This window comes from Chelmon rostratus, chromosome 14 (genome assembly GCF_017976325.1).
Source record: "Chelmon rostratus isolate fCheRos1 chromosome 14, fCheRos1.pri, whole genome shotgun sequence".
Classification (NCBI taxonomy): Eukaryota; Metazoa; Chordata; class Actinopteri; order Chaetodontiformes; family Chaetodontidae; genus Chelmon; species Chelmon rostratus.
Window position 1 is genome coordinate 20000759 of NC_055671.1, and position 15479 is coordinate 20016237.

At 42.6% G+C, this 15479-nt stretch overlaps 3 protein-coding genes and 1 long non-coding RNA gene across 4 annotated transcripts; all 4 read right to left on the reverse strand.

Annotated features, from left to right (window-relative positions):
* Nucleotides 1-56: 56 nt before the first annotated feature.
* Nucleotides 57-1034, reverse strand: LOC121617613 (odorant receptor 131-2-like). The gene has a single exon (XM_041952811.1). It carries the CDS (start codon nt 1032-1034, stop codon nt 57-59), a length of 978 nt encoding a protein of 325 aa, XP_041808745.1.
* Nucleotides 1035-7498: 6464 nt separating this feature from the next.
* LOC121617614 (odorant receptor 131-2-like) lies at nt 7499-8467 on the reverse strand. Its single transcript, XM_041952814.1, has one exon. It carries the CDS (start codon nt 8465-8467, stop codon nt 7499-7501), a length of 969 nt encoding a protein of 322 aa, XP_041808748.1.
* Nucleotides 8468-10487: 2020 nt separating this feature from the next.
* On the reverse strand, nt 10488-11456 carry LOC121617615 (odorant receptor 131-2-like). The gene has a single exon (XM_041952815.1). The coding sequence runs from the start codon at nt 11454-11456 to the stop codon at nt 10488-10490; it is 969 nt and encodes a 322-aa protein (XP_041808749.1).
* Nucleotides 11457-14619: 3163 nt separating this feature from the next.
* LOC121617769 lies at nt 14620-15244 on the reverse strand. Its single transcript, XR_006007409.1, has 3 exons — nt 15022-15244; nt 14875-14953; nt 14620-14794 (listed from the first exon to the last, which is right to left on the reverse strand). It is a non-coding gene; the product is annotated as an uncharacterized LOC121617769 (long non-coding RNA).
* Between the last annotated feature and the right edge of the window lie 235 nt (nt 15245-15479).

The window sequence follows — 15479 nt, forward strand, 5'->3', positions numbered from 1 at the left end:
TGAGCTTTGCTTCAAATCGATATCCATCTCTGAAAGGACAGAAATGCTTGAATGATTCAGTGTAGCCTAGACTGAGACCTTAGTGACTGAACAATCGACAGTTTATATTGACAGCATAGATGACATATGAGGATGGGTCTGATGGTCTGGTCTCTGATGCCATAGATGAGAGTGCTCAGACATCTGGGAAGAAGGATTACACCCACATAAAGAATAGTCTGGATGCGAAAGATTGTGATTTTGTCAACGATTTTTGTGATAGCAATAACCAGAGGATTGTATATAGTTGAGGACAGACTGAGGCCCAGCTGTGCCAGATGCAGCAGCAGTGTGTGACGAGCCTTACGTGCTGAAGCTGTGTCTGTGGAGGCTGACCTGGCTGCTACCATCACACCAATATATGACGACGTGATTGCCACACAAGCTGATGCAAACAGGAAACAAGTGAAGACTTGGTCGTACAGATCAGACATTGTGCCAAGCAGCATATTTTCTGTGGAGCAAAACTCTTTCATCTGCAGGCTCTGCAGGTCCTCAAATGGAAAATCTAACAGCAAAAGAACTTGAATGAGGACATTTAGTGAACTGAAGCCCCAAACCACAACAATAGCCACCTCTGTGTTTCTGATGGTGATGATGGTAGTGTGCCTCAGTGGGTAGCACACAGCCACATATCTCTCCAGACACATCACCACCAGTGTGAGAGGTGAGATCACAGTTGTGAGATTGGCGAGCATGGTGAGAACGCCACAAACAGGATATGTCAGCATTATTCTACAAGCACATACTATGTACAGTACCTGACTCAGTGCCATCTGTACAGTGTCTGCAAAAAGGAGGTTATACAGAAGAACGTAGCGGGAGGTTTCACGAAACACCAGTTTACTCCTCAAGGTGATCAACATGGTGGCATTAATGAGGAGGAACACACAGCATGATAATATAATTGGAGCAGAAAACAATAAAATTTCCACCATCCCCCGGTGCTGCAGTCCATCAGTGATGTTTGTCTGAAATGAAGTTGCATTTGACATTATTAAAGAGGCATTTATGCGACCCCCTTGAAATCAAGCTGGCACATCTGAAGGCTTTCATCCAGGTATGTAGCAAACTGCAATTCTCAACCAAATTATAACAGAGAAGCACAAATACTCTTGATTAGCACACTCGTAGAATAGGAAAACTCCATTGTCTTTGCACATATGTCCATAAAATTCAGATGCAAAACAGAAAATGATCCACATACACTTTCCCTGTACCAGCAGTTTGCAGGTTAGATGCTGTGTTTGATTCCATGACAGCAGAACTGGTCTGCAGGATTTCATGGTCATCACAGGCCGTTTAAGAACTCAATCCTCACACCCACTTCACGTGATATTCTATTCTAAGTATCTTACAACATTATGCAAAAGGTCCCTGCAGAGATACCTCTGTTAAAGAGTAAGATCTGTTTTGACACCAGACTCATTTCACAGCAAAGGACATTTTATCATCATAAAACTCACCTCATTCAAACAAAACAAACAAACAAGCAAAAAACCTCATCAAAACCATCTTGATTCATCTTTTCACTGTTCCATCAATCATCACTACACTGTACACTGGGAGATTGTTGGAACGGAAGTGGTCTGTGCAGTCTCTCAGTGAACTACTACTACTACTACTACTCGGTAGAGTAAAAAACTTGAATGCGAACAGGTGTATTTTTCTGTTTGATAAGGAAAACATATATAATTATTTTAGACTAGAAAAACTAAGGGTACTTTTGAAACGTAGCAAACTCCATGTTTGCATACAGGACAGGAAAACATTTAGCCAGCTCTTCTTTAATATCCTGCAGACATTTAGCACGGGTAGGAGGTCAAATCTGGTCTTTGGGTTGGATGCAGACCTGACCTCCCATTTTCCCGGGATTCATCCATATTCAACCCTTCTCTCCCACTATCCTCCCCTTTCAATATTTTCCCATAAATCTCTGCTATTTGCAACCTTTCTTAAGAGAAGAAGACAGGAAAAAAATGTTGACATTGATGGGAGGCATAACCACCTATTTGACATCTCTGTGTTTGCATTTGCTCCACGGCCTAGCTGAAGCATATAGGATAGCATATAGGCAAATAGGAGGGGACCAAGGACCAAGCCTTGAGGGACTCTACATGAGAGATATACAGGGGTAGACAATTGGCATTTTTGACATGAAACAGGAAGTAGTTGGAGCTTAACTGTGCATTGTCCAGTATGCAAACTTGACATATATACTAGACTTGGTTAGAGTGGCGGCCTGCTTCCACACCGTTCGACCGTTCTTCTCTGTTTAAGTGTTTTCTTGTGTATTTCTCGTCTTTTTTCCGTCACTAGTCTTGGACGATTCTTACAGATGTACAACTGGTAAGACTAGTGATTTGCTTTTTACTCTTTTGTGGACTTTTAAAAACGACATTGGGTGACCCGTTCAGCCCCAGCTCTATTGTTTACACTCAGGATCAGCTGTTAGCGCTGTACAACACTGGCATACTCCCAGCGGAAAGGCCGGAGATCCCCGCAGAGATACAGAGATGGAGAAGGGTATGCAGGGCTGGAGTTAAGTGCCGGGACAAGTGATGATGGTATAAACCATCCATACCGTCTCTTATTATGGGGAATGTAAGATCTCTCATGTCAGGCCGGGACTCAGATCAGGACTCAGATGCAGAGATTTACTCACACAGAACTTTATTGCGTAACCCAAGAACCACTTCGCTGAGTGTTAAACAAACAGTCTATGAAATTACTCTCGGGCAAAATGCAATCACAATATATATTAATACACAGAATGAATATAACAAAGAAACAGAAAACGCTCAACAGTGAGGACAAACACTAACTCGCAAAGGCTATGAAATTAAGAAACAAAAGACGCTCCCAGAGGAGGAAAACACAAAGGGCTATAAAATGGAAGACCTAACAGCGCTAACTAGACCGCAGCAGGGGTATCGGGAGTGTAGCGTCATGTGATTCACGGGGACGTGGCTGAACGAACTCACGCCGGACACGCATGTCACTTTGGATTATTTCCATCTGCTGAGAGCGGACAGGCGAGCGACGGAATGCGGTAAGAGGAAGAGTGGAGGCACAGCGATGTTTGTGAACAAGAGATGGTGAAATCCAGCACATATAAGTGTAAAGGAGCAGCACTGCACAAGAGACATTGAGCTGTTAGCTGTTAGCATCCGGCAGCATTACCTGCCGAAGGAGTTCTCGCATGTCATGACGAAAACTGTGTACACCCCCCACTCGGCGGACGTGGCAGCCGCATGCAAGCTCTTACACACTGTGGTCTCACAGCTGCAGACATTGCACCCCCAGGCCTTCCTCCTCATCTCTGAAGATTTCAATCATGCTTCCCTGTCCTCAACTCTCCCCACCTTCACCCAGTATGTCAAATGTCACACCAGAGACAATAAAACACTGGATTTACTGTATGCAAACACCAAGGATGGTTACAGCTCTTCACCCCTTCTCCCACTGGGCAGATCTGATTACAACCTGGTTAATCTGCAACCTACTTACATACCTTTGGTGAGTAAACAACAGCCAACCATTAGGTATGTGAAGACATGGTCAGATGAGTCCAGTATGGCACTGAGGGACTGTTCTGACACCACCGACTGGGAAGTGTTGTGCAGTCCTCACGAGGAGGACATTGACAGTTTGACAACATGCATCCAACTACATTAACTTTTGTGTGGACAACACTGTGCCAACCAGAATGGTACGGTGTTTCCCAAATAACAAACCCTGGGTGTCCCCTGAGCTGAAAACCCTACTGAATGAGAAGAAAAGGGTTTTTAAGTCTGGGGACAGAACTGAGTTGAAGAGGGTGCAGAGGGAGCTGAAAAGAGAGATCAGGAAAGGCAAGGAGAGCTACAGGAGGAAGCTGGAGGAGCGCAGCTGGTGAACAATGCCAGAGAGGTTTGGAGGGACCTGAAAACCGTCTCAGGCCCTAGCAGCAACAAAGGAAGGGCCCAGAATCTGGAGACCAGGAATGGGCAATTGAGCTGAACCTGTTTTTTAACAGGTTTGATTCGACCTCCGTTCCCTCCCCCATCCACCAGAGCCCAGACCAGGGATGCCTCTCAGCATCCCCTCCCTTTCCCCCAGTGCAGCCCTGACACCAGCAACTCCATCCTCACACCACTTCATCTCCCTCCAATCGACATCACAGACTTCGGACCCAGCCCCCCTCCTCACCCAACAGGAGCCACCCCCCTGTCCCCCACCCGGCCTCTACATAACTGCAGGTCAGGTGAGGAAGGAGCTCAGGAGGACGAAAAGGAGGAAGGCTACTGGCCCTGATGGAATCAGCTTCAGTCTGCTCAGGGATTGTGCAGATCAGCTCTGTGGAGTTTTTCAGCACATCTTCAATATGAGCCTCAGCCTGAAGAGAGTTCCTGCCCTGTAGAAAACTTCCTGTGTGGTTCCAGTGCCAAAGACTGTGCATCCCAGGGAGCCCAACCACTTCAGGCCTGTAGCATTAACTTCCCACCTGATGAAGACACTGGAGAGGATTATACTTTACCATCTGCGTCACCTGGTGAGCAGTGAGCTGGACCCCCTACAGTTTGCATACCGACCAGGCATTGGTGTGGAAGACACTATCATCTACCTGCTCCATCGTTCTCTTTCCCACCTGGAGTGCACTGGTAACACAGTGGGGATCATGTTTTTTTTCTTCTCCAGTGCTGAGGGGGAAGCTGGAAGGAGCCGGAGTAGACTGCCACCTGGTTGCAGTTATTGCTAACTTTGTCGACTGGTGTGGACTAAACCACCTGCACATCAATGCCGGCAAGACCGAGGAGATGGTGATAGATTTCCGCAGAAAAGCACCACAGACTTCACTGGTGTGCATCCAGGGTTTTGACATTGAGATCGTGGGTGTACAAATACCTGGGGTGAACCTCAACAATAAACTTGACTGGTCCATGAACACTGATGGCCTGTATAGGGAGGGCCAAAGTCGTCTCCATCTTTTGAGAAGACTGAGGTCCTTTGGAGTATGCAGGACACCACTGAGTACTTTTTATGACTCTGTGGTTGCATCTGCAGTCTTTTATGCAGTGGTCTGCTGGGGCTGTGGAAGCTCTGAGAGGGACAGAAAGAGACTCAAAAAACTGCTCAGGAGAGCTGGCTCTGTCCTGGACTGAGCTCTGGACACCACTGAGGATGTAGGTGGGAGGAGGATGTTAGCCAAGCTGACATCAATCATGGACAACCCCTCACCCCCTTAGCAGCTCCTTTAGTAACAGACTGCTGCATCCAGTGTGTAAGAAGGAACACTACCGTAGGTCCTTCATTCCATCAGGTGTCAGATTATTCAACTCCAGCACCACTTAACTGAGATTGTGTTGATGTTGTTTGCCAAATAATCTGGTCTCATCATTATCCCAACACATGTGGTTAGCAGCGTTGCCTCACAGCTAGAAGATCCCTGGTTCACCAGTTTGTATATTCTCCCTGTGCAGTTTGCATGTTCTCCCTGTGCAGCGTGGGTTTTCACCGGGTTCTCCGGCTTCCTCCCACAGTCCAAAAACATGCTGATTCATTGCTTGGTTGTCTATATGTGTAGCCCTGTGGTAGGCTGGCGACCTGCCCAGGGTGTCCCCTGCCTTCGCCCGAGAGACGGCTGGGATAGGCTCCAGCCCCCCCGTGACCCTGCAAAGGATTCAGCGGTGTATAGATAATGGATGGATGGATCCCAAAACATGGTCATATCCTTACATTTTGTGCAATATTACATATTGTTTACTGTTTTTGTATATTTTATTCCTCTGTGCAATAGTAGTAACACTATTTATTATTATTTTTAATCCAAAGGCAGCATCCATTGTTTTTTTTCCCACAGTTATTGGGGCAATACATATTTTTTCTATATTTTTTTCTACTTTTTTCTTTTCAATAATTTCTTCTTGCTTGTATAATATGTACATACATATAGTCTACTTTTTAATTTTGTATTTCGTTTTTTTTTTATTGCTCTATCTCTGTTGCTGTTTTTCTTCCCACTGCTATTAATGCCCAAATTTCCCCGGCTGGGAAAAATTAAACTTTTTATCTTGTCTATCTTATCTTATCTTACACATTTTGTGATCAACACTTGACATACAGCATCATCTGTTGATGTGTTGAATGGGGTCACCATGGCAGACATATAACACAAACCAAACAGGAAGTGGAAACAACAGCCTCAAACTTGATATGGTCATTGATGGACTATGAGTCCTAGTGATAGCCCTACTTACTGGCAAGAGGAAGCAAACCACATGTGACAAACCTAATTGAATTTACATTAAATTTATTTTTTATTTTATTATCTACATTTTATATACAGCAGCATCAAGTTTCACATCATGACACATTAATGCTTTAAAGTCCACTCTGAAGGATAATCCCGACCCTCAGTTCATCTGCTTTCTCATGTATGTTTTCACTTTCAGTTGCCAAATCATCAATCATTTGCCTTGCTCCAATTTCCAGTATGCTCTTGCTTCACGCTTAATCTATATTGTCCCAGTTATTTTCTTTTAATAGGCTACTATTTCTTTACTCATGAATTTATTACATATCTGATGTGTCCATGTTAAATAGCTCGGCCTCCTCAGTTACTGACAGACACCAAACCCTTTTTAGAAATAAACAGTGAGACAGTCAGTTCTACCCAGGTTTAAATGTCATATATAAACATATATATGTGTGTAGGCACACCTATGCGCACAGCAAGTCAGTGAGTGAAATAATATTAACGCATGTCAAAGTGTTCTTTGTGTCACAGGAATGTGTTTGTCCTTTCTGTCTCTGAGAGAAATGTAAAAGAGGAGGGGACAACACAAGCCCTGAACAGGCACAACATGTGTGAGAGTGTTTCAGCAGAGTTGACATTTCAACGTTAGATTTTCTTTTATCACAAGCTTTTATCAATTTTTTGGTCAAACATGTACACATGAACAGTTTTCAAGCCATTGCCATTTCGAAGAGTCTAAACACATTGTCTAAGCTACAACAATTAAGGACAGAATGAGTCTATCATAGTACATCCTAATAGGCTGATGGATAATATGAAATTACCTTATGTAAGCTGAAAAAAAGAAGAAATCAACACAAATTCTTTTTTGTGAAGTTAAGTGTTTAAAAACATTAAAATGTATCCATAGATTAAAAGTCCTTTTGTATATTACATATGAAAACAATGAAAAATAAATGAATGAAGAATAAATAGTTGAGAAAGAATATAAGGTACTCTTGCTAGACCACACCACATTTATTTACTATACTGTAATAATTAATAGAGACATTTTTTATCTAGGTCATTACTATCATCAAGTGTATCCAGAAAAGCTTAAGGTTTTATAAAACTAGATGCTTTAATTCATATTCTATATTTAAAATCTCTAGAAACTGAGCTTTGCTTCAAATCGATATCCATCTCTGAAATGACAGAAATGATTAAATGATTCAGTGCAGCCTAGACTGAGACCTTAGTGACTGAGACAATCGACAGTTTATATCGACAGCATAGATGACATATGAGGATGGGTCTGATGGTCTGGTCTCTGATGCCATAGATGAGAGTGCTCAGACATCTGGGAAGAAGGATTACACCCACATAAAGAATCGTCTGGATGCGCAAAATTGTTATTTTGTCAACAATTTTTGTGACAGCGACAACGAGAGGAAGGTATATAGTTGAGGACAGACTGAGGCCCAGCTGTGCCAGATGCAGCAGCAGTGTGTGACGAGCCTTACGTGCTGAAGCTGTGTCTGTGGAGGCTGACCTGGCTGCTACAAATACACCAATATATGAGGAAGTGATTGCCACACCAGCTGATGCAAACAGGAAACAAGTGAAGACTTGGTCGTACAGATCAGACATTTTGCCAAACATCATATTTTCTGTGGAGCAAAACTCTTTCATCTGCAGGCTCTGCAGGTCCTCAAATGGAAAATCTAACAGCAAAAGAACTCGAATGAGGACATTTAGTGAACTGAAGGCCCAAACCACAACAATTGCCACCTCTGTGTTTCTGATGGTGATGATGGTAGTGTGCCTCAGTGGGTAGCACACAGCCACATATCTCTCCAGACACATCACCACCAGTGTGAGAGGTGAGATCACAGTTGTGAGATTGGCGAGCATGGTGAGAACGCCACAAACAGGATATGTCAGCATTATTCTACAAGCACATACTATGTACAGTACCTGACTCAGTGCCATCTGTACAGTGTCTGCAAAAAGGAGGTTATACAGAAGAACGTAACGGGAGGTCTCACGAAACACCAGTTTACTCCTCAAGGTGATAAACATGGTGGCATTAATGAAGAGAAACACACAGCATGGTAATATAATTGGGGCAGAAGACAATAAAATTTCCACCATCCCCCGGTGCTGCAGTCCATCAGTGATGTTTGTCTGAAATGAAGTTGGATTTGACATTATTAAAGAGGCATTTATGTGACCCCCTTCAAAATCAAGCTGGTACATCTGAAGGCTTTCATCCAGGTATGTAGCAAACTGCAATCATCAACCAAATTATAAGAGAAACACAAATAATCTTGATTAGCACACTCGTAGAATAGGAAAACTTCACTGTCTTTGCAGATGTCCATAAAATTCAGATGCAAAACAGAAAATGATCCACATACACTTTCCCTGTACCAGCAGTTTGCAGGTTAGATGCTGTGTTTGATTCCATGTCAGCAGAACTGGTCTGCAGGATTTCATGGTCATCACAGGCCTTTTAAGAACTCAATCCTCACACCCACTTCACGTGATATAAGTATCTGACAACATTATGCAAAAGGTCCCTGCAGAGATACCTCTGTTAAAGAGTACGATCTGTTTTGACACCAGACTCATTTCACAGCAAAGGACATTTTATCATCATAAAACTCACTTCATTCAAACAAAACAAACAAACAAGCAAAAACCTCATCAAAACCATCTTGATTCGTCTTTTCACTGTTCCAACAGTCATCACTAATTCCGGTTTGGTTTTAATTAAGCTTCTTATTCACAGAATGAGGAGTGGAACAAGAGAGAGTGCTGACATCAGAGAAGCAGGGTGGGAAACAGCACATGATTGTTTTCCATCTAACTTTGGATTTATTTTCACCGGACATTATGACCAGACAGAGTTCAATATGTCAGATTTCAACAGATTTAAAGTTTCAAAGTATATAATCTAATGGTAATCGGGGGTAGCATATCACCAGAGCAACTGTTAAATGATGCTTTTCACTGTAACTATCTTTGGGTGTAGCTGCTAGCTGCCGTTAACTAGCTAGCCCAGTTAGCTGTGCAGCTGGTGGCCATATCAGCTGGAGTCTGCCCCACCTGAGGGCTCGGTACACTGGGAGATTGTTGGTGTTTACACCGCAGGCAACGGAAGTGGGCTGTGCAGTCTCTCAGTGAACACAGCCAGACCGGGACTAAACACAGCCTCAGAGACTGAAAGAGGCCAGTATGATACATGGAAAATGGTACAGAGGTGATTGACAGTGACTCTGACCAGGATGGTCATCACCGTCATGAAAAAAACATGTCTAGAGTTGAATATTTTCACATCTAAGGTGGAGAACCAAACCAGAATTGGGGATTGTTATCACACTGGAAAGAAAAGAAAAGATGATTAAAAGAAAGAAACTTGAATTCCGAATGTGAACCGTTGTATTTTTCTGTTTGATAAGGAAAACAGGTGTTGTTATTTTGTTTATTTTTTAGACTAGAAAAGCTAAGAGTGCTTGTGAAACGTAGAAAACTATTAATGCATGTCAGAGTGTTCTTCGTGTCACGGGAATGTGTTTGTCCTTTCTGTCTCTGAGAGAAATGTAAAAGAGGAGGGGACAACATAAGCCCCGAACAGGCACACCATGTGTGAGAGTGCTTCAGCAGAGTTGGCATTTCTACCTTACATTTTCTTTTGTCACAAGGTTTTATCAATTTTCTGGTCAAACATGTACACATTAACAATTTTCAAGTCATTATCTATTCAAAAAGTCTAAACATGCTGCCTTGGCTACAACAATTCAGGACAGAATGAGTCAGTCATTGTACATCCTAACAGGCTGATGGATAAGATGAAAGAAATCAAGATAAATTCTTGTAGTGAAGTTAAGTGTGTAACTACATTAAAATGTTTACTTTGATTAAAAACCCTTTTTGTATATGACAACCGAAAACAATGAAAAATAAATGAATGAATAATAAATAGTTGAGAAAGAGTACAAGGTTCTCTTGCTAGACCACAGCACATTTATCTAATATATTGTCATAATTAGACACATTTTTGATTTACATCACTACTATCATCAAGTGTATCCAGAAAAGCTTAAGGTTTTATAAAACTAGATGCTTTAATTCATATTCTATATTTAAAATCTCTAGAAACTGAGCTTTGCTTCAAATCGATATCCATCTCTGAAATGACAGAAATGATTAAATGATTCAGTGCAGCCTAGACTGAGACCTTAGTGACTGAGACAATCGACAGTTTATATTGACAGCATAAATGACATATGAGGATGGGTCTGATGGTCTGGTCTCTGATGCCATAGATGAGAGTGCTCAGACATCTGGGAAGAAGGATTACACCCACATAAAGAATAGTCTGGATGCGAAAGATTGTGATTTTGTCAACGATTTTTGTGATAGCAATAACCAGAGGATTGTATATAGTTGAGGACAGACTGAGGCCCAGCTGTGCCAGATGCAGCAGCAGTGTGTGACGAGCCTTACGTGCTGAAGCTTTGTCTATGGAGGCTGACCTGGCTGCTACCAGCACACCAATATATGTGTAAGTGATTGCCACACCAGCTGATGCAAACAGGAAACAAGTGAAGACTTGGTCGTACAGATCAGACATTGTGCCAAGCAGCATATTTTCTGTGGAGCAAAACTCTTTCATCTGCAGGCTCTGCAGGTCCTCAAATGGAAAATCTAACAGCAAAAGAACTCGAATGAGGACAGTTAGTGAACTGAAGCCCCAAACCACAACAATGGCCACCTCTGTGTTTCTGATGGTGATGATGGTAGTGTGCCTCAGTGGGTAGCACACAGCCACATATCTCTCCAGACACATCACCACCAGTGTGAGAGGTGAGATCACAGTTGTGAGACTGGCGAGCATGGTGAGAACGCCACAAACAGGATATGTCAGCATTACTCTACAAGCACATACTATGTACAGTACCTGACTCAGTGCCATCTGTACAGTGTCTGCAAAAAGGAGGTTATACAGAAGAACGTAGCGGGATGTCTCACGAAACACCAGTTTACTCCTCAAGGTGATAAACATGGTGGCATTAATGAAGAGAAACACACAACATGATAATATAATTGGAGCAGAAAACAATAAAATTTCCACCATCCCCCGGTACTGCAGTCCATCAGTGATGTTTGTCTGAAATGAAGTTGCATTTGACATTATTAAAGAGGCATTTTTGCGACCCCCTTGAAATCAAGCTGGCACATCTGAAGGGTTTTATCCAGGTATGTAGCAAACTGCAATCAACCAAATTATAACAGAGAAGCACAAATAATCTTGATTAGCACACTCTTGGAATAGGAAAACCACATTGTCTTTGCACAGATGTCCATAAAGTTCAGATGCAAAACAGAAAATGATCCACATACACTTTCCCTGTACCAGCAGTTCGCAGGCTAGATGCTGTGTTTGATTCCATGACAGCAGAACTGGTCTGCAGGATTTCATGGTCCTCACAGGCCTTTAATGAACTCAATCCTCACACCCACTTCACGTGATATTCTATTCTAAGTATCTGACAACATTATGCAAAAGGTCCCTTCAGAGATACCTCTGTTAAAGAGTACGATCTGTTTGACACCAGACTCCATTCACAGCAGGGGCCATTTTATCATCATAAAACATACTTATTTCAAACATGACATAAAAACAAACAAAAAATCTCCAATACCATCTTGATTCCACTTTTCACTGTTCCAACAATCATCACTAATTCTGGTTTGGTTGAATTAAACTCTAAATTCACAGAATGAGGAGTAGGACAAGAGAGAGTGGTGACATTAGAGAAGCAGGGTGGTCACATTATGACCATTATGACCAGAGAGAGTTCAATTTGTCAGATTTCAACAAAAACAAACAAACCAATAATAGTATTACTTTTTGCAGTCACATTTATGGATTTAAAAAAGCGATTAACTGGGGAAATTTGGGTCTTACAGCAGCTTGTAATAGCAGTTGGAAAGAAACAATATCAAAAGAGATCGAGAAATTCAAAAAAACAAAAAGCAAAATAAAAGTTGCTATATATGTACATATTATACAAGCTGAATATATAAAAGAAACAAATATATATATTTATTTACACACAAGCACGCACGCACACATATATATATATATATATATGCATTGCCGCAGTAACTGTGGAAAATAGCCATAAAAATATACCCATAAGGAAAAGATAGATACATTTTATTCAGTTTGTATCTGTTTTATCTGGAACTTGTAAGTAATGTATGTGACAGTCAAATCAGATATAAGATTCTTTGTAAATTTGTACAATGTGAAACTTATATTGTCATGTCTTTGGGTCAAAGACATCAGTATTTTAATAAGAATAATAAGTTAGTAAAAAAGGTTTTAAATAAGTTCATAGATGGAAATAAATAAGTTAAAAATGCATGATAAATATGGTTAAAAGTTAAGGTTAAAAGTTATGAAGTTAGACATCTTCTCCCTAAAAGATCATTTTGGTCACAGCAGAGTGAGTGCTCCTCCTGCTATAGACAAGCTGTGTGTTTTTCCTTTCAGTGAAAACAAGCTAGTCAGACAGCAGAAATGAAGTTTGAACAACTCATGTCACACTGTATTTTTGTTCTAAAACGTTTTGGACCTTGGGAAACTTTCGTCTTTGTGAGTTTCATATGTGTACAAAGCACTTATAGAGGTCACAGTGTTTCTGAAAAGACGTTTGTTCAATAATAATTTGTTCAATAATGTTTGTACTATCAGTTATATGTGTATTAGCTAACTGCTCGTGTCCCATGCACTTTAGTATTGTAGTATTGTAATTGCAGTTTTTGTATGTTGCAGTTACCACATTCAAACATGTTGCAAGAGCTCCATAAAGCAAGAAAAGAAAGTTTTTCTTTGTTTTCTTGTTTGGTTCGCTGGTTTTCTTGTTTGGTTCGCTGGCTGTCTAGCAGCATACAGAGGCACGTGTTGTGAGGACAGCACAGTAAAAAGACGAGTAAAACAATGTCCAAGCAAGTAGATGTCTTCTCAGCGGGTTCAAGCAACGCAGAACAACATTAAGCACACATGAAAAAAATATTTAAAAGACTGAGCTGCAAAATGATGCAGACGTAGAGCAAAGACCAGACATGGATGTGGAGCAGCCAGATGCCACAGACCAACTGTCGGACAAGCAGTCACCGTCACCATCACTCGAGACTAGGTCCAGAGCTACCAGCAGGCGTTCCCACATTTCATCTACAGGGTCTTCAGCTACAAAGGCCTATGCTAGGGCACAAGCGGCCAAAGCTCAACTAGCTTTTGCTGAAAAAGAGGCTAACTTGATGAAACAAAAAGCGGATTTAGATGCTAGCCTCCACATGCTAAAATGTCAAAGGGAGGTGGCAGCAGCAGAAGCAGAAGCCGCTGCCTACGAAGAAGTAGAGAACCAGAGCGGGGAGAGATCCACAGGGCCCCTTTCGGAAGCTGAGCCTCTCGATGCAGCACAGCGCACCAGTTAATACGTGGCTCAACAATGTGAGTTACTCCTTTCAGAAGCTCCTGACAGGCCACGATGGCCCGCTGAACCGAGAGACAACGCAGTAGAAGTGCAAGCCACCATTCAGTCACTTGGTCAGCTAACAACTGCTACCCAGTATGTACCTCCCCCAATGAATGCAAGTATAAAACAAGAACAAAGGGTAACCAAGTGTGGCATGAACGAGGGGACGGCAGGAGAATTTGTATTACTGTTGTCGACAACGCCACCTAGGGTAGGCCTAGGACACTGCACAAGGCAGACACAGGTTCGTTTACCACCTTCAAGTACGGGGCAGAGACAGTACTTTTAAACATTAAAATACAGATTTTATTTAATACAATTCTTTTAAAATTAGGCTTCAATAAATGACCAATATAACATGAATATGATAAATGATGCAAACAACAACAACAACAAAAAAATCTCAAACCGAAAATACACACAACATGCAAAGAATATAAACACAAAATTCACGCTAACAAACCACCAGTTATTTACAGTTAAAATTTACAATATGTACATCAATCCTGACTGCTTCTAACACCAAGGGACCTAAAGTTCTTTTTGTGCAGTACCAGTCAAATAAAGAGAAACAGTTTTACCAGAAATCCGGAACCCACGACTGAACTGGGAGGAGGGACATCCAGAATGGACCAACCCCACACTTGCCAGTGCAATCCAGAACACCGCAATCCAGAACACCGCAATCCAGAACAGCGGAGGTGGGAGGAGTTGTGCCAGCCGTAGCCGGCGCTTTCAGGAGATGCAGTTTAACCCTGCAAGCAGCAGAAGCACCGGTCTCCAGACCCCCACGGAGGCGTACTGTCAGCCTCCGAATAAACGTGTGTGTTACCACGCACAAGAAACCACCACACTACACAAAGAAGAGAGAGCATTAGACTGGCTGGGTACAGCCCAATGGGTCAAAGAGAGAGACATGCCACTTACCCGAACATCAAATGCCACAAGACCACGCAAACGGCGGCCTTTACGCACAGCGGAGACACTGTAAGAAGGGAGCGCATACATAAGTGCCAAATACGCGCCGCACAAAACCATGAAAGGAGGCAACGCGTACACACTCACCCACAGAGCAGCGCGAGGTTCCCAACCGCAGCTGTAATTTGCTACAGCTGACCAGGTGTCCACACACGCCACCAGTGCACTAAAACAAAGTGGCGTTAAGTGCCAAGTAATCGCAAGGATGGTGCGTAAAAGCAAAACAAAACTCACCCACGGAGAGCGGAGTGCTATTTACGCGGAGTAAATCCAACGCAGCTGGACACACCAAACGCCGCCACAGGCACAACTCCCACGAAAAAGCAGCAAGGATCCACGCACAGGAGAGGCAAAAGAGGATCTGAGCCACTTCAGACCTGGGTTTAAATCCCCTCGGTCCTGCCCCGCAATCAGCGTGAGAGCCAGGTGCGCACACAGGTGCACTCCAAGAAACGGGTGGGGGAGGGCGCACGCTCTCCACACTGCCACACAAGGATCAGATAAACACTCACCTGTTAAACCCTTTAGCTAACTCCTTTCAGCCTCCAAACAATAACTCTGCCGAGTTCAGCAGGACACAAGAAGCAACACACAGTGCATGTAGTCAGGGACCATCCCCTCGTTGACATCAAACATTGGTAAATTTACAAGAGCAGATGGGCCCTTTATGCCCAATATAGTCTTCCCTTCTC

Coding starts and splice junctions, on each gene's coding strand:
- LOC121617613 (XM_041952811.1), bottom strand. CDS start 1,034: ATGTCAAATGCAACTTCATTTCAGACAAACATCACTGATGGACTGCAG.
- LOC121617614 (XM_041952814.1), bottom strand. CDS start 8,467: ATGTCAAATCCAACTTCATTTCAGACAAACATCACTGATGGACTGCAG.
- LOC121617615 (XM_041952815.1), bottom strand. CDS start 11,456: ATGTCAAATGCAACTTCATTTCAGACAAACATCACTGATGGACTGCAG.